We start from the raw sequence: 24,609 nt of genomic DNA on the forward strand, positions 1-24,609 counted from the left end.
TTTTCTTTTTTTTTTTTTTTTAATCTAAAGCCCATGGTAATGTTTGCAGAATCCTGAAAAAAATCCAGCAGAAATTATTGCTTTTGAAGAAATTTCCCTATGGCTTTCAGTTCTAACTACTAAGAGAGAGAGACTACAGCTGCATTCAGTTTAGGATATAATTGGAAAAGTAAATAACAAAGTTTATCATGCTAAATATTAATTTTCTTGCTTCTTTTATTTACTTCTGTGAAGAAAAGAGTGTTTCCCACTCACTCTAACAATGTAACCACCAATTATCTTGCAATGAAGATCCTAATAACAGTCATGAATAATAAACAGAAACTTGGTAATACAATATAAACATACCTGACTGTAGATTATATTTGTCAGCTTGCGATTTCCAACTTCAACTAGCACATGAAGCATAAATGTATGTTTCATTATAAAGCAAGAGTTTTGTCTGTAGGAAAGGAAAAATAATCTACTGAAGTGAAATTCTATATTCTCAAGTTCTACTATGTTATATTTCATGAGGTACCTGTTTCATTACAATTAATGTATTTAAAAATTAACTCTTAATCTGGGAAAGAAACTATCGGTATAAATACTGCAAAAATTTGAATAAACTATGCAGCAATAATTTTCTCATTAGTTTGCTCTTAGATTTGATTGCAACATAATTATGACTTAGGCCACATGATATATGCTAATACATACTTCAAGATGCATATTAAGCACATAAAATACAGTATCATTTTACTCTTGTTGGGTTCAGTGCTGAAATACCAAACTAGAAACACTTAGAAAAAGATATTAATTATATCACCTTTCATTAATTCTTAAATTTTTCCTTAAAAAATAAAAAAACGTAGATTTTGCCCCGGACGTTTTAGATTATTCATAACGGTAGGTATCAACACCTTCTTAAAACAGTAGTGTGTCAATTCTAGCTGTAGTTATCATCACTGTCTTATAATGCATCAGTGCAAAGAGCATATTTGAGTTATGCTATGTATTCAGATAGATGTTAAACATTTGTCATAGTAAAAGATCTAATATTAGTTATCTGTAAAAACAAGCTTTTATTTCTTTATGGATTTTTTTTTCAGGGGAAAATGGAGAATATTTAAAGTGTCTTAAAAATTGCCTTCAGTAACCATTATGTGTCTTTTTTGTTCCCATCTGATAAAGGCCAGTTCTTCACTGCATTTTCTTGTGAGATGAACTAAGTCTGTTAGGCATGCTAATACCTTTCAGAAGATGTTTGTGTTCCTATAAGCAGCTGTAAATCTAAAGGAAAAGGGCAAACTAAAACATTTGGTGGTGACAACACACAATTTAAAAAAAAGATACCTCTCTATAGCAGGCTGTTTCCTATTCCAAGGGGAAACCAGAAGTTACTTAGAACGCGCTTTTTCCTTTTTTTTTTTTTTTTTTTTTTTTTTTTGTAAGTAAGGTGAGGACAAGGAACAGGAAAGTGGGGAAAGAGGGTAGAGGGAAGCTGTTTTCTTTGTTTAGTGTTCTGTGTCCACAGTGAGATCTGTGTTTTAGGCTTCTCCCATGAGGCTTCTACTAGAGGTACAAAGAATTTTTTATTTCTTTCATTTTTAATTGTTGGTAAAAAAACTTCCGATGTGCTGAAGTTCCCTCATACCATCCTCTCTTTGTGGGGAAAGTCTTGTACTGTTGACACTGAACTCTGTAAATATAGGAAGAGCAGTGCTCAGTTTCTACCATGGAGGCATGAGAAGTGAATTTTATCCTTCATGTACTCCCTTATCCAAATATTTGAATACAAATGTCTGGTAATGTATATTTAGGAAACACTGTGTTGATTTCAATAGGTGTCATGTAGCACTGTAAACAATCATGTACAAAAAGCACACTTATTTTGGAGACAGCTACTTTAAAACACTCTGGTATGTCACTTTGCTAGGACTATTTCAATATTCACTGTTTCCCCACAAACATCTCATAAAGAATAAAAACAAAATTCCAGAGTCTTATCTGTCTATATATTGCAGAAAAGCATGGAGAGGAAAATAATAAAAATAGAAAGACAGAAAAAGAATGTGCAAAGCATATACAGTATAGTTTTAATTATTAGTATTAATAATCCTCTATTATGAATGATAGCTAAGTCTGTAACATGAATTTAATAAATTTTGTTTGTAATTTACTGCACAATTAAGTTACTGCTGAGAAAATAAATAGGAGGCAAAAAGGAACATAAAACCCAAGTTTAAGGTTAATTAATTCCTTGAGTTATTTGGCAGCATTTGACTTGTGGTTTTATAAACTATATTGAACTTAATTAAAAACAGAACATAGTCTGAGTGAAAACCAAGGGTAAGAATAAATGGATCTAGCCATTATATATATGTGAACATATAAAACATGTGAACACATGGACAAAGAATGCGGACACAAACAGTTTTTTTCCCCCTTTTGCTAAAAAAAAAGTTGGATGATGGTATAGCATCTGATTTTAAGTAGATTGCAGAGCAGAGACAGATAAATTAACTGAGATTTCAGGCACTATTGATGCACAGGATTATGCTATATTGGGTATTTTAACAGAAATGCATTGTTTCCTATTGAATTACTGCACCCTTTATCTTGCTTTTATATATATTACTGACTCTCACCTTTATCAATGGCACTCGGTTACCTTCAACAGCTTACTTACTTACTGGAATATAAAAAATAATTTTCTAGGTTTTGTGCAGCTCTCAAAACAGTTTGCTGGCAGACCTATTTGACTTAAGAAAACTCACAATGTTTTGTCTGGGAATAGCATAAAGATTCCTAGCAAATTTATATCTAATGGTATTTGGTCTGTGAGCAAGTATGAACAAATTTATTCTTCGGCTTGAAATAAACTGCTGACATCCACGACATGTTATATGGGTCAGAGCAGAAGCTATGCAATCCATGTGGCTGTTTTCTAATTCCTCTAAATCAGATGGAATTATATTAAAGATAAAAAATATAGCACTCATTTATACAATCTTTTCTCCTATGGGTAGATGCAACTATGTAGTCTACACATACAAACATCAAATTGCAATGCAACTTCAGTGAAAATATCAAAATATTTTCGCCATGTAAGGAATAAGGTTATCTGCTTTTGTACCTCAGAGTGCAAGAACGTTGCACATGACAGAGCACTGCTTATTCGACTGCTTCCCCCAAGAAACAGAAAGTAAGATGATAATACATGAAACAGGGATTCTCTTTGCAGATGGAAAATTGAATTTAAGTTTTGCCTAACATAAGCTAATCTAGCCATGGAAATTCTTGCAGAATTCATCTTCACTTCTTTTAACTAGGGTCAGTGCGACTCCAAGGTGGCAAGAATGAGTTTGAAGGTACTGTTGAGGTTTATCTGAACGGAGCCTGGGGAGCAATCTGTGGCAGCCACTGGGATAATAATGATGCAACAGTTGTATGTCGACAGCTTGCACTTGGGTAAGTTTTAGTCTGAGAGAAAACCATTCAGCCTATTTTAATGATGTTACAGTGCAAAGGGCAATATATTTTTCAACTCCTGATTTTTTTTTGGTCTTAGGCTCTTGCCTTCTCTGTTTTGCATTTTAAAGCTGTTCTCCCTCAAACTCTTTGCTTAATTTTGCTGTATTTCACAGAAGTCACTATGAGAGTCAGAATCTGATTTGAAAGCTACGTGTGGGAGGAACAGGGAAAGGTAGATCCTCATTCAATGTGAAAAACTGGGACTTAATCAGACACGTTTAGGGCAAATGCAGACTGTTTTAATAGGCATCAGGAACATGTCCATGAGGGCAGAAATACAAGGTCTGATCCTGTTCTCAGTTTCTGTTCTCATCTTTTCTTTCTAAGTGTCAATCAATAGTAGCTCCAGTGAAGTAACTGAATCTACAAAAAGGTAAAGGTGGTCAAAATTAGACTCAAGACAAGATTCTAATCACAGGAATATTCCTGGTTCCCAGAAACATAAGGATACCTTGGTAATCCTCTATTCTCTCCTGTCAAGAAGCATGAAACTCATTCTAGGTTTTGGGGAAATGTAGTATTTTTGCCGTGCCTGTCTTCATGCAACCAGATGATTTGTATGATTTACTTTCAGAGTTGCACAATGATAATGCATCCCAAAACCAGAAAAATTTTGAAACTATGTTTTCATGGAATCATTGTTGCAAGTTAGAGTAGCATTGCACAGGTTGAAAGGCACCATTATGCTAACTACTCACTCTCTCCATTGACCACAGCTTTCCATTGTTGTTTACTGCTTTCCAAAACTTCAGAGAAAAGAATACTTCAAATTTTTGTTTGATTATTTAAGTTTTACCTGTCACTACCTATATAATTTGCCTCTTACCTGACAAGTAGGGAGTGTTCTATTTAAATAAAGAAATTATTTTGGAGGGTATAACCAAAAACAGTAATATTTAAGCTGTCATTGAAGTAAGAATTTCTAAATAAGAAAATGCTCCCCTCTTACCTAAGGTTTGTTGTCTGTCAGAACAGAGTTAATTAAGAGGATCCTTTAAAATAATTTGGTCATTTAGTTCTAGATAATACCTATAGCAATAGTGTAATTGCAATAGTAAGATGAAACTCTGGTAATGAAGAAAATACCCCCACCTATAGGGATTTGAAAAAATCAAATACAATTTCAGCTTCTAGTACACAATTTCAGTCCAGGTTAGGCAACCCAATTAACCTGAATACACTCTTAGCATTCAGTTCAGTTTGCAGTTTCTCCACAGGCCACAGGCCTTTCTGATATTTCTTTCAGTTTTCCATCAAGGAAGCGATTTTGTCTTCTACAAGCACTAGAGGGCTGGAGTACTGTATTTGCATTCCTAATGATTATTCCACTTTTTAAGAGTGCTAGCCAGAATTAAATCTAAGCTGTTTTATAGTGTTCAGTATTAATCTGGACACACCAAGCCAACTCATAAAAATATGAGGATTAGATGAGATAAAAGTTCAGCCATCTGGAGACTGGGGTTTTGCTTATGCCTTCAGCTGTCTCTATATAAGTCTCCTTTCCTCATTTTCATTTAAGTTCTTCTTGCCTTCCACATCCTAAATATTTTGGTTGAACTAGACTCTTAGTAGCAAAAGGAGTTCACTGATAAAGAGGGAATGGCAGGGCATGACTTCAATCAGAGCAGGCCACCCCTCCTGCTCTCCTAAATGACAGTCAAAACAATTTATGCTACCATGCCTGTTTGGCAGCTATCTGGAGCTGCCAAACTATCTGCCAAACTATCTAAACTGCCAAATGCCTGTTTGGCAGCTATCTGGAGCTATATCCTATGAGGTGAATTCAGTAGGTATTATTGGAGCTCTTCAGCCGCTTCCATCTTTCTGTTCCTTTGTTCTTACAATATTTAAGCTTTGCTTTTAATTAAATTTCACTGGGCATTATATGGAGGCTAAGAAAGTCCATAATTGACTTATAATAGACTCAGTCTGAAATGTAAAGGAAGCTCTTTTTAAATATGCTGGGGATGGATGACAATGGCTAAACAGGGAACAGACCTGACCAAATGGAGTACGAGGCGGCTTCACTGCCTAAGGGCCATACAAGGGTATTGCACGACATGAGTGTGGGCAGGGTGTTGGCCAATGCTAACAGCGGACAGAAGAGGAATGTGAAAAGTCCCTCTGCAGTGGAAAGGTACTGTAGATCCTCCTATGGACTTTATACAGAAATCTCTTTTTTGATTTTTGTGTTTAAGAACAAATGAAACAGGAATATCACTGGCCCTACAGCAATGCAGACCATTGTACTAAAATATCCCACAACACAATGGCAAGAACTGGGTCACATCTGGTACTTAGTGAAGATGACAATGCTCAACTGCATGAAAATGGAATGACTTTATCCTTTTGAAGAAAGCCCATTCTTTCTATCCCAAGTTTTATATATGGAACCAGGAAAGTACAGATTTCGGGAACAAATATTTCATTTTCCTTGCACCCCTCCTAATGTCCTCTCCTGATTATTCTTATTCTTACAGTGAAAAAGGTACAGCAAAACACATACCATTTGCTGGACTGGGCCTTACCCCTGTTTACTGGAGTGAAGTACGTTGCCGTGGTGATGAAGAAAATATACTGTTATGTGAGAAAGACATCTGGCAGGATGGAGCATGTCCTCAAAAAATGGCAGCTGCTGTCTCATGTAGCTCTTCCTTGGGTAAAAAAAAAAAAAAAAAAAAAAAAATGTTTTGGTTACCTCTTCAACTTATATATATAAAAGTAGTCATAATTGCTGATGATTAAACTAGAGAAAAAAAAATCACTTTATTAGACTTCTTAGAACAGGAAATTAAAAAGCCTGACTCATAGTATCATTTACATCAAATTCCTCAGCACCACAAAAGCAGCTACTAGTGGCACCGCTCTTTTCTTTTTCATAGTTAGCAAGCAAAGTGTTGCTTTGAGATCCAGGTTGTGAGAAAGGGTGAAGCAGCAAAAATCCCCCAAGGGAACTCTCATCTGTAAAAGTACGATTGTGTGCTCCCTCGAATCCCCGCAACACACACCCTTCTTCTTTCTTCCTTTTTTTTTTTTTTTTTCTTCCTTCTTTACTATCAGGATAACATTTTGAGAAAAAAATGACCCTTTTCTATGTTCTGCATTTGATCACAGCCTCTGTGTTTATTCCGATCCGCCTGGCGGGTGGGAGCCACGCTCATGAAGGAAGAGTGGAAGTCTACCACGCTGGCCAGTGGGGCACCGTCTGTGATGATCAGTGGGATGATGCAGATGCTGAAGTCGTCTGTCGGCAGCTTGGCCTAGGGTATTTCCTAACATTTTCTACTTCAGTAGCAAAGCAGAAAACTTAGTAATCTATACGGCTTTGAGATTTCAAAATATTCCTCTTTAAAGTAGTACTAATGCTTTTTAGGTATTGATCTTTAATTAAAGATTTTTTGTTTGTTTTCCCCCCACACAGGAACTTTCCCTTATTGTGCACCAAATAACTAGTGCTGTTTAGTATTTCTTTGTATCCTTAATGTACAACGTGTTCTTTCAGGACTAAATCAATGTACATCCTTCAGTCCTAGTGTAGAATGGCTATAAGGGTATTTCTATATACCTTTGCATATCCAATTAGGAGTACCTAATAAAAAGCATATATCATATTTCAATAGCAGAAAAAGCCTATTACTGGGCCACTATTAATAATTATAGCAGTTTCTAAATGATTATTTAATTTTCTCCATACTAATGATAAATGCAGTGCTCCTAACCTGCCTCCTTACCAATTACAGTAAAACATTTGAATCTTTGATTTAATATTCAGAAACTGCAATTCTGAGATTCTTCTAATTTTATTCTGTTTTCTAGGTAGAGGTGGCTAAATCATTTTAAGATAGTGCTAAGTCTTTTTGAAATACATCCAGAGATTTGGAACAGTTCTTAAGTAATCAAGATGTCTCGACAAGAACACTCCTTATCTGTGAACTGAAATTTACCAACAGTGACAAAGTAGAGTAGTCATGAAGTAACAAAAACAATCTGAATTTACATTCTGGTAATCAATCTGGAAATATACGACAAATTGTAAAAATAAGGCTTCTTAGCAAATAACTTCCCACATACTTCCAAGTATCCTGTAGCACCCTACAAAATAAAACTTCCAAATACTACTCTTCAAATAATGGCTGAAAATAATTATAATTAATTTTATTATTTGGCTACACAAATACTTTCTGGTAGTTGCAAACAGCCCTTGTTACTATAATGGGTTTGTGGTATCTGTTTTATTAGAACTCCAGAGAATCTCATTAGATTGTAGTATAATTTGTCTTCCACATTCAGGGTAGTAAAGCCTTATTTCTTTGATTTCTATCAGGTTCCTAATGGATAAGATTTTTTTTTCTATCTTGATCTATAGATCTGCAACAGCAGCAGAATAAAATATACAAGAAATAGGAAGCTGTGTATGAGAATTTTCCTTTTGTGCTTAGCTTGCATCATGCAAATACTACTCTATAAGCTTAAGATAATTTATCATATGCATATGAATATGGTATCATATTCACATAATATGAATATGTACCATATACATATGAATTTTTCAAAGTACTATTATCTAAACAACTAACACTAAATGAGGCATTCTGCAATAAGCCTATAGTATATCTAGGGTTAAACTGATAAAAAGAAGTTATCTTGAAACTAGGCTCTTTATTCCATATTTATCCATTCCTACTAAAACAGCCCAGTGTTGAGAATTTATTGAACCTATCTTAGGGAATGCAAATACAGAGAACATTTGAAAACTGAGATTTTTTATTTAGATGCTTATATTTGATATCTACATTTGGAATAGGAATTAGCCTTCAAAATAAGTATTAGCCTTTGTGCATTCTGTGCCTTATATTTTCTTACTTTACCATGTAGTCACAGCATATTATCACAATTCCAAACAGAAAAGCAGCTCATAATGAAATAGAAGCGAGGGAGGGCTTGTCTCTTCCCATGACCAGCACTGCGAACTGTAAGTCTTCAATGAATCAATGCCATATATAAGAAGGCATGGTTACCTAACAGCCTAAATCGAAGGAGGCTAAGGGCAAAGTGAATGTTTGCAAATCTCAGGGAAAAATATTATTTCCGAACTATCTGGAATTGAAAGTGAATGTTTGCAAATCTCAGGGAAAAATACTATTTCCGAACTGTCTGGAATTCTTCTTGGTATTCCCAGTAGTAGAACACATTACCTGTTAAAAATGTTACTTGGAATTAAGAAGGTCATTCTGAAGAAAAGTTAATGACTAAGAATTGAAAAAAAAAATCCTGATAGATTATCAAGTGTAAAATACTACATAATTATTGTAATGTTTGAACAATAGAGCTTTTTCAATTTATGTAGGTTTTTCTGCTCAGAATCCATTATGTAGACATAAAGAGAAGACCTATTCTACAGTAAACACAAGGCCAGATGTTAGTCTGCCTTCTGCTCTTATTTCTACCATTGATTTACTATATGACATTATCAAGTCACTTATATTCTTTATTAATTTCGTCATTTAAAGACAATGGCAAAATAACCTTCATCTGCCTCATCTGGGTATTTGATTAAGGTACTTTGAGTTCAACATATGAAAGTCACTATAGAAAGATATAGGATTATTATTGTACATAAGCATTAATGAAAATTAAGGTCAGAACTCTTATACCCATCTGTACATCTATAATCTCTTCTAGGAACATAATGCTTAAAAGGAAAATGTCCTAAATCCAGTACAATAGATTCTGATGTTATAAGTATATTCAGATTGTGGAAGTGTGGAAACAGTATGTTTCAAGTCCACTCTTTTAGTCTCAGCAGAGACAGAAGTTGACTGCAGAACCACATTTATCAGGCAACATAACATGGGCTGCATTGCGTGCCCTCAGTGCGGGCAGTAGTCGGGCAATGCCGCCTGCTATTTTGGAAGCTGGCTGTGCAACACTAGAGCTGTTCCCGTTGCGTTCAGGACTCCGCAGCTTGACTCGGTGTTTGTTACGTTTGCGCAGGGGGGTTGCCAAGGCTTGGAGCCAGGCCCGCTTTGGGGAGGGCTCAGGCCCAGTGCTGCTGGATGAAGTGCGTTGTACAGGAAATGAACTATCTATAGAGCAGTGTCCTAAAAGCTCCTGGCAAGAACACAACTGTGGCCACAAAGAAGATGCTGGTGTTTCCTGTATACCTCTTGCAGGTAGGCCAATGATGAATAATCACACTGGAAAATAGTGGTAAGTGTCTGCCCAGAATTTACAGGTCTGGAAAGATTTTTTTTTTTTAAGTCCTCAGGCACATAAAGCCCCACAGGAGTAAAACGTTCTGGCAGTATTACAAAGAATTAGATGCTGCTTATAGAAATTTTAAAACTACAGAAAATCTTGTTATTCAGAAGAATAACATTTGTTATTGTTTCATTGTTTCGTTATCAACTTGCTAATTGCCATTTATCACGTGGGGGCATTTTCTTTCAAGTAGGACAATTACACATGCTGCCATAATTCTGTATTGTACTTACCAATGACAATAGACATTTCAGCAATACAAACACTGGGAAATAAGCAGAATATATGAAGCAAAAGCTAAGGCATTTATATAACAAAAGCACGCAGCTAGAGTCCTCTCCCATGAACCAGGCATGTAATAGGGGCCAGGGGGGTGGTCATCTTGCACTTTCCCCTTGTACTTTCCCCACTGCATTATGCAACACTGCACAACCAACTGGAAGCATTACAATTCTTTCATCTTCTGATCAAACACAACCTAAGGGATCAGTATTAGGTTCTGTAGTCAAATATTCTGATCCAATGCAGTAAATGTAATGTTGCTAGCTATCTTTTGTAGAACCTAAGGAAAACTGATTCTTGTTTTTGTTTTTCTTTTCCCTTACTTGTCAATGACACAGATGGTGCCTTAAGACTAGCAAGTGGGAAAGGCAGTCACGAGGGCCGCCTCGAGGTCTATTATACCGGGCAGTGGGGCACGATCTGCGATGACGGGTGGACCGAGCTGAACACACAGGTGGTTTGCCGGCAGCTGGGATTTAAGTAAGATTCATTGATATTAGGTATCTGACTCTCTGACTTGGCAATGATGATAGACATTTATACAATCCTACATTTTTTCTTCTATGTATTAGCTGAGTGTTTTTACAGAAACTACTGGATCAAAAAATATTAAAGCCTGCTTCACTCAGCCTCTCTCAGGTATTTATGAGACTGAGACTTACACAGAAGAAAGATTCTGTATCGATTCAGCCAGTGATTCAGCAGTGTTTATTCACTGAGTTCCTTCCAATTATCTTTTTGGTTGAGGTTAATGCATATCAGAAAAACTGGTTCGTTTTATTCAATTTTATCCTTAGAAGTTTAATTCTTCAAATTATTCTGTGGAATAGCCATTAAAACACACTGACATTTTGAAGGTATCAGGCTTACTGGACTTAGCTAAAAAAATCATAATGGTCACGCTAATTAGAACACTCTTATTTTTTGAAATATATGTTAGAAAAGTTCCCTTTAGAGCTCCATACATTCATTCTTCACTTCTTTTCCTACTCACTCTGCTTACAAAGACATGCTCTCACTAAGCCATCTTTCTCTTGCCTATTCTTTCACTGATACCACAATCCATTGACGTAATAACTATATTCATGCTAAAACCCATCATAATCAGAGAATTGTCTCATTTATCCCAGATGCAACATTCAATTGTGTAATATTAAGAATGTTTAATCCCAAAATCAATGAGGCAAACCTGTAGTTGGTTTAATTAAAGCCTTAATCAAAGGTACCAGGGAAGAAGCATATAGTGCTGTCACTGATTTTAATGCTAACTGAACGTACTTAGTCATTGTTAATACCGCTCACATTGTGTTTGAGATATTTATTTTTTCAGAAATAATTTATTTCTTTTAGTGTTTGAGTATCACAAACCCTCTGATCACTATAGATCAAAACGTCATGCATACCTGCTGTCTATGTAGGCATGGAAAAAGTGGTCCCGAGAGCTACTTGGAAGGAGGTTCTGGGCCCATCTGGTTGGATGATGTCAGCTGCTCAGGGAAGGAGTCAAACATTCTGCAGTGCTCAAAAAGGGAGTGGGGAAAGCATGACTGCAGCCATCAGGAGGATGTGAGATTAATTTGTCATCCAGATAACGACAGCCATAAACTCTCCTTCGGTAAAGTATCTCTTTGATAATTTCACAACATGAGTATTGCTGTGGATGCAGATCTGAGAGAAGTGCTAGGTTCTGTACCTAGTCCTAGTACTGTGCTAGGTTCCCAGACTGAGGGCTTATCCTGCAATCTAAAATATGAATTTACTTCACTATATTGCTACCTGTTCCTATAACCGCCAGCACTTGCATGCACACTTTTTTAGTCTCTTCCTTAAAGCCTTCTGACCTCTAACCATCCAAAGAACATTTTATATTGTAATAGTGTTTCATTATTAGTAGATGAACTGGAATCACATTTGGTAAAAAGAATTCTTTCAAACCCAAAATAACATGGATTCACATTATGACTGCTGCCTTTACAGATGCAAACCATCTGTGCTGCTTGCTCAAATTCCTATAAAACATAATCTTAGTTGAAGGAGGTCTGGTTCAGTTAAACGCATCCATATGGTAACATTCTCATATCCCTGATTACCAGAAAATCATATTTATTTCCTGCTCACAGATAGATATATTAAAAAAGAGACAATAATAATAATAGATACATTGTACCACTAATATCCTGTGGCTCTATATGGGTAGTATAATTTACACCCAAATATTCTTCCAGAAAGCCACAGCATTTCAACAGGAAAGTGAAGATGCTGAAGACATTTCCTGTAAATTTTCTGGTTGGACAGGGGACAAGGACTCTATTGTTACTACTTACTTCACAATACTTGAAAAAGCATTTTTTTTCTCCCTTTGAAGATAAATTCTATAGAAAAATATGAGAAATTAATAGACGATATAACTTCAGGAAATGCAAATGTTAAGGAATACTAAAAATGAAATACAGTCCACTACAATAATGACAAAATATGTTACCATGAGATCCTGAAATTACAATTAAACAGAAAGTTAGAGAAATTAATAAATATAACAGCACAGACAGTATAAACTACAGTGTAAACTGTAAGTTATATTTGAAGCAAAAGCACTGTATTTTTATGTTAAAGCCCTTCTTCTTTTAATCAATGAATTTAGCCATGTTCAACCAGCTTTACTCCAGAATAAGGTTAGGTCTACAAAATTTATTCATAACCTGATTTAATCTGAATTAAATTTCAAATGCAAATGTCTCCTAATGCTGCTTTATTTTAAAGCAGGATTAAATAATTTCTCATCCTTACGGGGCTAGAATAATATTTCATTAGGTAATGAACTTACTTATCTTCCACTTATGTGAAGATGATGAGGAACAGTCTTTTAAATTATTCAGGAAAAGAAGCTTTAATTGGAGTATTAAGGATTATAAAGTATGGCATACTACAAGACTTAGAAGCTGATTCTCACTTAAACTCTCTAAAGAGTCCTCAAAGTAATTCACAACTGTTTTAAGGACACTTGGATTGCTAACATGCTATGAAGGAGTCTTAACATAAACATCCACATGAGATTTTTGACTATATTTGACAAAGTATTCAATTATAAATACTGGCAAACTATATGTCATATACTCGAATAACATGTTGTAGAATATCTAGAATATCATGCTATCACACAAAACATGATACGAAGTATCAAGTATAACAAATAGCCAAAAGCAAAAGTTAGACGCAAAGCTGTACAGTTCTGCTGAGACAGGAGGAAGAGGAGAGACAGTAGACAGTTGGCACGTGGATTTATGAAGTGAAATATGGCTAAAATCATCCATAAAGTTGCTGCAAGGAAAGTGTATTCAGCCTGGAAAGATACCATACACCTTAGGTGTTCTCTGCCATTAGTAAGAGAATTGGTCTGTGTCTTTTCAGTCGAATTCTGGGCTATGCCCCATATTTATATGAAATGGTGTTACAAGATGAATTCTGAAATTCAAATTGCAGGCACAACGTACTGTTTCATATTGCATTGTAACTGGTAAACACTGCCTTCTTTTGCCAGCCAGGGTAGAATATGCAACTACTTTAACAACCAATTTCAGGCTTGTTGAACATAAACATGAGTTGACCCTTCACCCTGAACGTGATGAAAATGAACTGATGTACTTGTTCTTGTACTTCTGTTCTTGTGGATTGACAATGGCAATTTATTCCCAGGCCCTCCCATCAGGCTGATGGATGGTGAGAATAAGAAGGAAGGACGTGTAGAGATTTTTATCAATGGCCAGTGGGGAACAATTTGTGATGACGGATGGTCTGATCAGGATGCAGCTGTAGTCTGCCGACAGCTTGGCTACAAGTAAGAGAACTCACCCAGCCATCTCACTAGCTGTTTGCTAGATCTGATTACATCAAGCTTGTGCAAGGGAGTATCACTCAAGTTATGCCGAACACATAATATATGCCTTTTAAAAGCTATCTGTTTGGTATTCTTTTGGTATGCTCTAGAAAAGCACACTTATACTGTTAGTAAGAAACAGCAGGCTATGTCTTCAAAGGGAGTATATGTTAATAAATACCTTTGGGAAATTCAATATTCAAAGGCATTTCACACACACAAAAACGGTATTTCACTGCCAACCGTAAAGCAGAGTAATGTTAGTATTAAAATTTATTTTTTAAAGCTAATCACTCCAAAATAACTAAACTGCAGAATAAATACTGTATTTTGTCCCTTATGCTTCTATGCCACTTATGATCATATGATATACACATACTACACCAAATATTTTCTTTTACACTTTGTTAGTTGCACTAATGTAACAGAGAACTTGGTTTAGAGTACCTGCTCTCTTCTCTTTCTCCCTCTTCTTCATTCTTTCGACCGTTCTTTTTTTACATCTGTGAATTTTCGTTTCCAGGTTTCTGAAAGTATAAAAATCTATAGTTACATTCCAAAATTTCTATTCTGGAAAAATTGAGGGAAGGAGTGATATAACATTTAGATAAGCACAGATAATTATATATTCTGTGATCTATATAAATTCTCTGTTTTGTTTCTGATTTTATGTCAGAACAGGCCTACTAATAGGCTAAAACCAGTCATGAACCCTTAATAATAATTAATAATGTCCTAATCAAAGTATATTTGTAGCAGAATAAGACCTGAAGGAACATGCACATTTTCTGAAGTATTGGCTAATATCTGACAGGGTTCAGCATACAAAGGAGTATTTTAGGGCTATGCCAGACTCCTTTTATTTAGAATAAACTTCTAAGAGCACATAGGGGCACACACAGATGTCCATGAAATGTACAAATACCCCACAGCTAGTGCTCCATGCAAATGAATTACTCCAGGAGGAAAAAAAAAAAAAAAAAAAAGTGTTCTATGGTAGCTGGCCCTCTGTGCTAATCAACAGGATTTTACAATTAACAGCATTATGAATAATGATAGCACTGCTTCTAAAGAGTTCAGCATATTACTGTGCACAGTCCTGTGTCCAAGAAAGGACAAGTTGAGGTATAAGGCTCGAACTCTCCTTTCTTCCTAGGGAAAGATCTGGGCAAGTAAGGAGGGCTGTTCCTTGCATGGCCATCTGTGCACGAATAGCCGTCTCCAAAAGCTGCAATTAAGTGATACATGCACCACTGGGTAAAGGGGGACTAAAACCAGTTGTAAGATCATACTCAAACACGTAAAAAACACACAAAACTTAACATCTCTACATTAGAGATCTCCCAGTTATATGGAGCTACTTTTTTATTAAGATTGACTTCTTGCTCTAGAACATGGTGTTTACATTTGTTTCCTTGTAGGCATTTGATTTAAAAATACTTCTTTTTTTGGTTTAAGGGAGTTCCTGTTAAAAGTTGGTATACTGAATAGAGACTTCTTGACAAATTACCAATGCACAGAAAGAGATAAAAAGGAGCTGTCTGAAGCTCCAGCATCATGATTCAGCTCACGTCAAAGCATGATTGCAATCTATATGCACTAAGTTCTTTCCTTCATCTTCGCTCTCTGCATCTCTCTCGCCTGTAACACTTACAGTATGCAAACTCACATGTATCTTTGACAGTCTTTGAGATTTATCTAGCAGATCACTGGAGACAGTGCCTATCTGATAAAAGACTGTCGAGACAAACATACAGCTAACAGCAATAAATACCTCTCTGGGAAGTCAGACAGCAAGAATACTGTTGTGATTCACAACAAAGTAACTTTGAATATCCTGAGGAGCTTTAGAGCAATGTGCTAAAGCAGAAACTCAGCAAGCATCAGGGACTGCTCTGTGACACGGGCGATCAAAAATCAGGTACGATCTTGCAACAGTGCCTGCTCTGTCTCACTGTTTTGTAACACCGCATACATGGACACAGCAGCTGCCTGTGGCTATCAGAGAGCAGGACATTCTTTGTTGTTATCTGTCACCAGAGCATCATTCACAAAAGAAAAATATTTGGAGCAAGAAGAGACACATCGCTTGCAGCTAACAAGTTAAATCATACTAAATCCATTAGGCAAGATTGTCCCTATGTGGCTCCCAAAGTCAGTTAAGGCTTTGGATTATCTGGGAGATACGTGCTAGCCATGGAAATTAAAATGTCCACGGACAAATGACCTTGTTGTATCAACTCTGTCACATGTTTCGCATGTTTTTTTTTCCTGGATTCTTTACAATTCGTATCTTCTAAATAACATTCCCTGCTTAGAAACCTTGTCCATTCCTCCCCTTCAATACCTGTTAAAACTAAAAAATAACCAAGGCTCTTCATAGAAATGTCTGAAAAAAGCAGCAGTTTGCATGCATTATTTTCATGTTTAAATTATATGGATATGGGCAATTCAAGGCCAGATATTCTAACTTTGATCCAGCTTTAAAAACAGTAAGCCAAATCAAAATTCCTTCCCAGCAGAGAATCCCCAGCTGAGGAAAAGCCACAAACTCTTTATGGCATTCTCATTTATCTTATCCAACATTGCAGGTATAAAAAAAGAGGTATAAAAAGAAGTGTCTTCTTGCCTAGTATATTTTCATTGTTAAACTGTTTCTAGCTTTTCACTGCATGTGCAATTATCCTTTCATATACACAGAAGTCCTGCCCTTTACAGTGTATATCTGCAAGATACTCTTACAAAATAGAAACTCATGGAGGAGGTTAACACGCTACTGTTATATCGTAGTCAGTATAATTTTATCACAATATTTTTATCACAGTAAAATCTCAGTAAATCACTCTTAACTGTTAACAGTAATTCAGATACACCTAGAAGATGCTCCGGCTTCTAGTTCTACTTTGTAAGGACAGCCATGTGGTGTGCCACTAGTTTCTTCATTATTCTTCAACTATATCCAACAAAGTTGCCATTAATATATTACAAAGCATTAAGTAATTAAATATAAACATCTGAGACAAAAGTTAACAAATGTAATGCAATTGCATAAGTATTATTGCAGTAGTATTAGTGATATTCTACTGTCTTTTTCCAATTACATTACAGTTTTAGAGCTCAACTACGGAGACACGCTAAAATGGCATATAGTTTGCACACATTATTTTCTGTAACAAGTACTATGAAATATGTAATTATTACTAATGTCTAAAAGATTTGTAAATCATAGTCCAAACTAAACTGCAAGTGTACCTTATTTAACTAGTTTATCTTTCTGAGGGAGTCAGACCAGAACAAATTATTTTTAGCATTCACAGATGTGATTTTATGAGAGGATTAAAGAGATTATGAAAAAAGCAGCTTCCACATACTTTGATTTGCTGTAGATATTTGTAATGCTATTACAATAAAAATACTTTGCACAGCACTATGTAAGGACATAAAGGCATTTTAAGAACATTAGTGAATTGTAAAAAAAAAAGTTACATTACTATTTTTTTCCAATTACCAGATTAATATAGGCAACAAGAAGAAACACTGTAATCAGGCAAATGAATGAGGGAGTTGAAATGAAACCTCAGATGTCTTAATTTCACGGCTCACACTCACACTGGAGTATTTCAGTTCAAGTCAAGTGAGTCAAACGTAGAATAAGGCTTTAAAATGTTTTAATTACAAAACGATGTCCTGTTTCCAGAGGTCCAGCCAGAGCCAGGACAATGGCCTATTTCGGGGAGGGCAAAGGTCCGATCCACGTGGATAATGTGAAGTGCACAGGAAGTGAGAGATCCCTGGCAGACTGCATCAAAGAGGACATCGGGACCCACAACTGCCGCCACAGCGAGGACGCTGGGGTGATCTGTGAGCACCCGGGCAAGAAGGCCCCCACAAACAGCAATAAAGGTGACGTCTGTCAAGGCAACTCGCAGAAGAGCAGATTCTGAAATTCTAACTTCTCAGGGCACAGTTTGTCTTTAGCTGTCAAGTGCTGCTTTTATTTACATCGAAGTAAGTAAGGAAGAGCCCCATTTAAAAACACTAGGAATACCTCCAGGCTTAGACTTGAAAAGCAGAGCACAACTGTGTAAACTGATTTGTGATCACAGTCAAAAAAAAATCTTAACCAGAACTACTAAGCCTGAGAGAATCCAGCATATTTCCCCAGAGCAAAATCTGAGTTTTAAAAACTGCCATGAAACACAGAATAATTTCAGCCTCCTTGTTTTTTAGTCAAGTCTCATTGTAAATTGGATACTTTTTGTGAGTTTAATGCTGTCTAAGTTCCCCTTTCTCGTTTAGATTCTCTTGCTTCTGTTTGTGGACTGAGGCTACTACATCGTCGACAGAAGCGAATCATTGGTGGGAAAAACTCTTTACGGTAAATATTTGGTAAAGACAAGTCATTTTCAACATAAAGCCTCAGATATGTTTGCCATAAGCCAACTGCCTAATTTATGTATGGATGATGATTATTATTCCCTGCCCAATATGTGATTTTCCTTCAAAAATATGTTTCTCTTATGATATAGTTACGGAACTGGGCTGTTTGCTAAAACTTTGTTCCTAACCTTTAGTGACGTATGTTTATGTACGGTTACCATCTTTGCCCTCATCACATGCTGCTACAATGGGAAGCATAGGCACAAAAAAAGATACCATATAAATGGAAGAAAGAACAGTAGCAATAGCCCAGAAAAAAAGGCACAGAAATTCAGCCAGATAGAGCAAAATAGTATTGCTCCTCTTAAAAAGGAGACAAATAATAACAATAAAGCATTGTATAGAAAAAGCAGATAAAGAATTATTAAAGGAATTATTAAAGGGATGAAATTAGAAGGTCTTCAGTGAAGTCAGAGCAAGAACTTCAATCTCATAATAAACCACCAGGGACACTAGAAGAAGTAAAAAGGTGAGAGAAACTCAATATAGCACCATTTAGAAATAATTCAAAAAACAAACAAACAAAAACCACATGAACAAATTCAGAAAAGGACTACTTACCACAGGAAATCATTAAGACAACTTGATAAGGCTCAGAAAGGAACTGCATACTTGTATGCATACCAGAAAATACGAAGTTGTTTTAATTTCTATGTTTTGGAACGAGATATTAAAACTCATTTTCCCAAATTTGAAAATCTATAACTTGTTTTAGGGGAAGTAAATTTCTCCATTTTTTTTTTAACATTTGACCATGAGAGATGAGATGCTGGACCTCACAGCTCTAGCACTCCAGTTTACCTGCTAGTTTGACAGTAGCCAGAAAGGACTTAAGTCTACCTGCTTGCTTACTCCGGCACATTGCTGTTGCTCAAACATGCATCACATCCCTCTCCCTCCCTCCCTTCTTTCGCCTTTCCCCTAGTATCAAAGGTGATTTGTAAACAACATTTTAAGCTATTCCAGCTGAAAAACTATATGGGCTTTGCATTCAAGGTAACTGACAAACTGTCCAGCTTTCCTGTTTCAGCTCCCCGCAGTAACCGTGTGGCGCTCTCTGCAGGGGCGGCTGGCCGTGGCAGGTCGCTCTGCGGCTGAAGTCCGCTCACGGCGATGGAAGGCTCCTGTGCGGGGCCACTCTCATCAGCAGCTGCTGGGTCCTCACCGCTGCCCACTGCTTTAAGAGGTAGCTCAGGCTTCAATAATGAGCCACATTTTCAAGCTATGTCGCTGTTACGGGAATAGGCAAAATAGTCTAGGCTGAGCCCAGCTGAAAATTGTTGCAGAGTTGGATTTTGATTACAAAAAACAAACAAACAAAACAAACAAACAAACAAAAAAAAACAAAAAAAAACCCTCTTTTTTTTCTTCCTCCCAAAATACACAATACATAAAAAACACTAATAGACTGAAACTATTCTGGGTTTTCATTTTCACATTACAGAGCCTGCTGTCATCATTCAGCAGATTTATATCCAAAACTTGAGCTTTTCCAAGGAAAGATATAAATACCTCTGACATATTAACGGAGCCTTCTCTTCCAAGAAACCTTCTGCACACGCTAGGCTTTCAGGTTACAGCGAGGACAAGTGAGCGTATCCTAAAAGCAGGGACCATAAGTTATATTCTGATGTTCTTTCTGGCAATAGGCAACGGATGGATATTTTTATCGTATCACTTTACCGACTAGCTGAACTGGTCAACAAAAGCCCATTTTAGGCCACAGCATTATTAATTATTCGGTTGAGTTTAACAGGATAGTAAATCTGTACTCCGGATGCTCTTCAGACTGAGCAGTTTTGCTTACTCTTTACAAACAAGCTACAGCAACTGCTTTACTCTGTAATTTCCCAGTACACAAAAAAATATGTTTTGGTAGCCATGTAAATAAGATCCTGTCCCCTTTAGCACCTTCAGCAAAGCTAATAATTGTCCAACTGCTAGACTTGTCTAATTTTCTATTATTGATGTCTAATAAACTGTTTCAAATTCAGCTTCTTTCCATATGTTTAGCAACGCATTTGCAACTTACATTGTCCTTACAAACACAAGTGATCTACTTGGTCTGATTTCTTTCACATTTCTCTATATTAATGTACAATATGGCTTTTCTAAATGTCTTCTCCCATTTTTGCATAAACAGTTATTTTGTTACTGATGATTCTATTTAGTTCTTGTGAAAAAAACTAAATGCTTTTTTGTCCATCCTCTTCAGTATTTCTGACACGAGCAGTTCACTTGCATACTTTTCTCAACACCTACATACTGAGGGAGTGTTAGAGGACAAGAGCAGCGTGGCTGTCACACTGATACTCCCACACCTGGGCAGCCTTTCAAGGGGCTTTTACAACTACTCCACCTGCTAAGGCCAAAATACTGTTTTCCCCCCACTTAGATTTTAAGATTCACATTTGCTCCTTCCTCAGAGTCCTCTGTGAAAGGCAGCTTAATCAAGTCTAAGAATTTGAACTTTTAGTGAAAGGCACACTTTTTTTTTTAAAAAAAAACCTATCACCAATGTTATTTGTGCTGATTTTGGGCTTGCAATTTATGCAACATAAAACTAACCATGCAACACACAGCCTGTAGATGCGCTCAAGTTTGTTGTAAGAGAGGGAAGGCACCTTTTGCTCTGATCTGTCATTGGACCGACTGGGCTGAACTTCCTAATCATCTCAGAATGATTTTAGGGACCTATCTATAGATCAAGTGCCTTCTTCACATATTTTCCAGACTGACCAAAGAGAATATACCATTTTCGCTATCTGAAAACCAGAGTACTGCTTAAATAAACGTAGGCTCAATTATACTATGGATAAGAATTAAATACAATTTTACACATGACAGTAGGAATTGTTCCCCAGCAGATAGCAGCATTATCTGGATCCTGTTAATTCATCCACAAAGAATTGGATTTTCATGCCAAGTTGTAGCAATATTTGAAGCTATTTTTTTTCCTTTATAACCTGCCCATTGTGTTACCAGGTTTCATGCTAAATCATTCTGACAGTTATAGGGAAATTTTCTTCTTTTGGCTTCTTTAAGCACACCTGTACGCCCACATACACTTCAGCACAGTGCAGGCAAACCTGCTTAGAACTGAGAAGTCTGAGATGTGGGGGTATTAACTAGCTAGCAACATGCCAGAGACCAAAGGAAAAACTGACATTAAAGCTCACGTCTCTTAAGCCTCGCAGGAATGGTCAGGTGAACTCAGGTGTGCCAGGCAGGCAAAAAGCATTTATATTTGATGCTAATGACCACATATATTCCTATTCTAATAGGATGATGCTCAAGATGTATATCAAAAAATGCTGAAATAATATCCTTTAGTATATCTAGTGGATTGTTGTGGCATACAGAATTCCATTTTGAATAGATAGCTTTTAAATGCAATTAAAATTAACAATTATAAACTATGACTATAGCAAAAATTATTAACCTATTTAGTATTGCCTAACTATTAGTGACAAATTCAAGTACTGTTAAAAAAACATCCAAAGAAATACTTCAATTCTAGAAACTTGGAGAATGCCTCAAGAGTCAGGATTCACAATTCTGTGTTTTTCCAATGTTCTTTTCCTATTCAAGCTCTTGTGGAGATTTTCTAATAAAAATTGAGTCAGTCATCAGCTATAAAACTTTTGCACTTTTATAGCCAAAACAGAAAGATACATTATTAATAATGTGACACAATAGTTTTTTTTTTTAAATAAATATTTTTGAGATAAAAATAGTGATCCACAATTTTTTTTTCTGGGGAAGAAATAAGCAATGTATTTGGTTGAATACTTGGCTTAATTGTAGCATGTGTTCCTAAGCAGCCCTGCCTATGAAGACGGCGTGTTAAAGTAACTTTGCTTTACCTGAAACTGCAGAAAAAGATGCGTGAATATGTTTAGGATATGTTTGAATGTCATTTGAATTATTTGAGAAAGCAGTTTTGCTCTGTAAAAAAACTGCTGGCAATGTTATTTACCCGAACAATAAAAAGGCACTGATCAAATTTGACAGTGTGTGTAGGATGCGAACAGCGTGAGTGAGCCCTCTCTGTTTTAACCTGCATTTCAGGTATGGCAATAACACTCGGAATTACGTCGTGCGAGTTGGAGATTATCACACGCTGGTACCCGAAGAGTATGAGGAGGAAATCGGAGTCCAGCAGATCGTGATGCACGAAGAGTACCGGCCCGAGAGCAGCGACTACGACATCGCGCTGGTGCGGCTGCAGGGCCCGGAGGAGCAGTGTGCCAGATTCAGCACCCACGTCTTACCCGCCTGCCTGCCCTTACGGCGAGAGAGACCGCAGAAAACGGCGCCCAAGTGCTACATCACCGGCTGGGGCGACACCGGTAAAGTAAACGCATTTCCCTGATTCCCACCCACTGACCATAGTGCCTGATGCTGCTTGTAGAAAACAAAATAGAAGAAAAAAAATAGAAAATAACTGTTTATAACATTAAAAACATGCAGGTAATCTTGAAAGGAACTAGAAAATTTGTCTTCTACTACTAAGCACACATGCTCAGCATATGCTGAAAGCACATAGAAATACTACTGGTTTGGAATACTGTCTCTTGCACAGCTTTTACTTAGTGTTAACATTTCCTAAAACAAGCTAGCTTGGCAACTTTAAATGTCGTGTTACACAGTATACATTACATTTTTTTTTCTGTTTTTTAAAAAGGCCTTCTTTCAACTCTATGTTGGAGGAACTATTCCTAAAAGAGCCCGATGATAGGCAAAGTATAACCACAGTAGCATCACACTTTCAAATATGGGTAATTTTGAAGCTGAGAGGTATATGTTTATGCCATGTCTGCCCAGTCCCAGCTCGACCTGCCTTCCCACCACTCTCATCCTTCTGTATTACTCATAAGAGCTGGAACAAATTTACTTCCTCGATTATATCATTGGTAAAACATGCCCCACCCTCTCCACCCAAGGACAGCAATCATCCAAACTTTCTCCATATATTAAGAGCAAGGAAAGGTGCTCTAATTGTGGCCCATATATTAAGAGCAAGGAAAGGTGCTCTAATCGTGGCATCAATGAAAATTTCTAAGTTTGCAGTAGCAAGCAGAAAACCAACACACAGAGGAGTAAGAAAGTACTGCAATAAGCCATGTACATTCCTGCTTATGCAGTGCAGGATTGACTACAGAAAAAAAGAATACAAGGGCAGGTTCTATTCCCAGAAAAAAATGGATTAGGTGAAGAAACAGATTTTTGGAGGGATGCATTCTTGTGGCTACATTTATTTATTTTCTGGTGTATAGAAGTATCAGGATTGTAAAATATTATCCATCTCTAACAAAACATAATTGAAGCTCGGCAGCATGAACTCTGCAGCCAAGGTGACCAACAGCTTGCATATACTTACAGTATTTAATGATGATGGTGCTCCAGCTGGGAAGCTGATGGAGGGTGCAGCACCTGCCATTGATGAAGCTGAGGGACTTGAACTGGTGACCTAGAAATGAAGTATCTTACAATTTTAGTCTTTCCTCCTCACATCTCCAAGGACTAGCTACACCATTTAAATATTATAGCATATTTTTTAAAAAACATACTTTTGTCTTTTATCAAACAAACAAACAAAAAATCCAGCTTTGGACAGTTCCAGCATATGTAAAGTGTAAAACTAAATCTTATTTAAATGTTAAGCTCTCAAAGTATTCAATTTGTATTTCATATTTAAAAAAATCTATTTAGCACTATTTTAGTGCAGTGGATTTTCAGTGCTATTTTAGTATTCTTTAAAGTCGTTTTATTTAATGATAAGATGGCAAGAAGGCTAACAGTATAAATTGGATGAAATTGTATTCATGCTCCTGAGACCAAGCACCGCAAGACAATCACTGGGGTGCTCTTTCCAGGGCGGGCCTATTCAAGAACCCTGCAACAAGCGGCCATCCCTCTGCTTCCCAAGAAGGTGTGCGAGGAGCGCTACGGCAGACGATTCACGGGCAGGATGCTCTGCGCGGGGAGCCGCCGGGAGCGCAGGCGCGTGGACAGCTGCCAGGGGGACAGCGGCGGGCCGCTCGTGTGCGAGCGCCCCGGCGAGAGCTGGGCCGTGTACGGCGTGACCTCGTGGGGCTACGGCTGCGGAGTGAAAGACTCGCCGGGGGTCTACACAAAAGTCGCATCTTTTGTGCCCTGGATAAAGAGCGTGACCAAACTATGAACGTCCCTAACCAAAATGTGGCAATACGTTTCGAGGTAGCACAGCTTAT

At 36.9% G+C, this 24,609-nt stretch overlaps 1 protein-coding gene across 1 annotated transcript in view; it reads left to right on the forward strand.

Moving 5' to 3' along the window:
* The window catches only part of PRSS12 (serine protease 12), a 41,024-nt gene extending 16,415 nt beyond the window's left edge, over window positions 1-24,609 (forward strand). The window contains exons 4-15 of the mRNA XM_088527698.1: window positions 3,315-3,453; window positions 5,997-6,175; window positions 6,631-6,781; window positions 9,511-9,689; window positions 10,398-10,539; window positions 11,478-11,674; window positions 13,753-13,894; window positions 17,631-17,836; window positions 18,233-18,311; window positions 19,437-19,559; window positions 22,445-22,725; window positions 24,253-24,609. Of these exons, the coding sequence (XP_088383824.1) occupies window positions 3,315-3,453; window positions 5,997-6,175; window positions 6,631-6,781; window positions 9,511-9,689; window positions 10,398-10,539; window positions 11,478-11,674; window positions 13,753-13,894; window positions 17,631-17,836; window positions 18,233-18,311; window positions 19,437-19,559; window positions 22,445-22,725; window positions 24,253-24,560 (2,126 nt within the window). The 3' untranslated portion in view covers window positions 24,561-24,609. The remainder of the gene's footprint in view (window positions 1-3,314; window positions 3,454-5,996; window positions 6,176-6,630; window positions 6,782-9,510; window positions 9,690-10,397; window positions 10,540-11,477; window positions 11,675-13,752; window positions 13,895-17,630; window positions 17,837-18,232; window positions 18,312-19,436; window positions 19,560-22,444; window positions 22,726-24,252) is intronic.

This window comes from Tinamus guttatus, unplaced genomic scaffold (genome assembly GCF_059628265.1).
Source record: "Tinamus guttatus ecotype Peru unplaced genomic scaffold, ASM5962826v1 Tinamus_guttatus_pri_ptg000288l, whole genome shotgun sequence".
Taxonomy (NCBI): Eukaryota; Metazoa; Chordata; class Aves; order Tinamiformes; family Tinamidae; genus Tinamus; species Tinamus guttatus.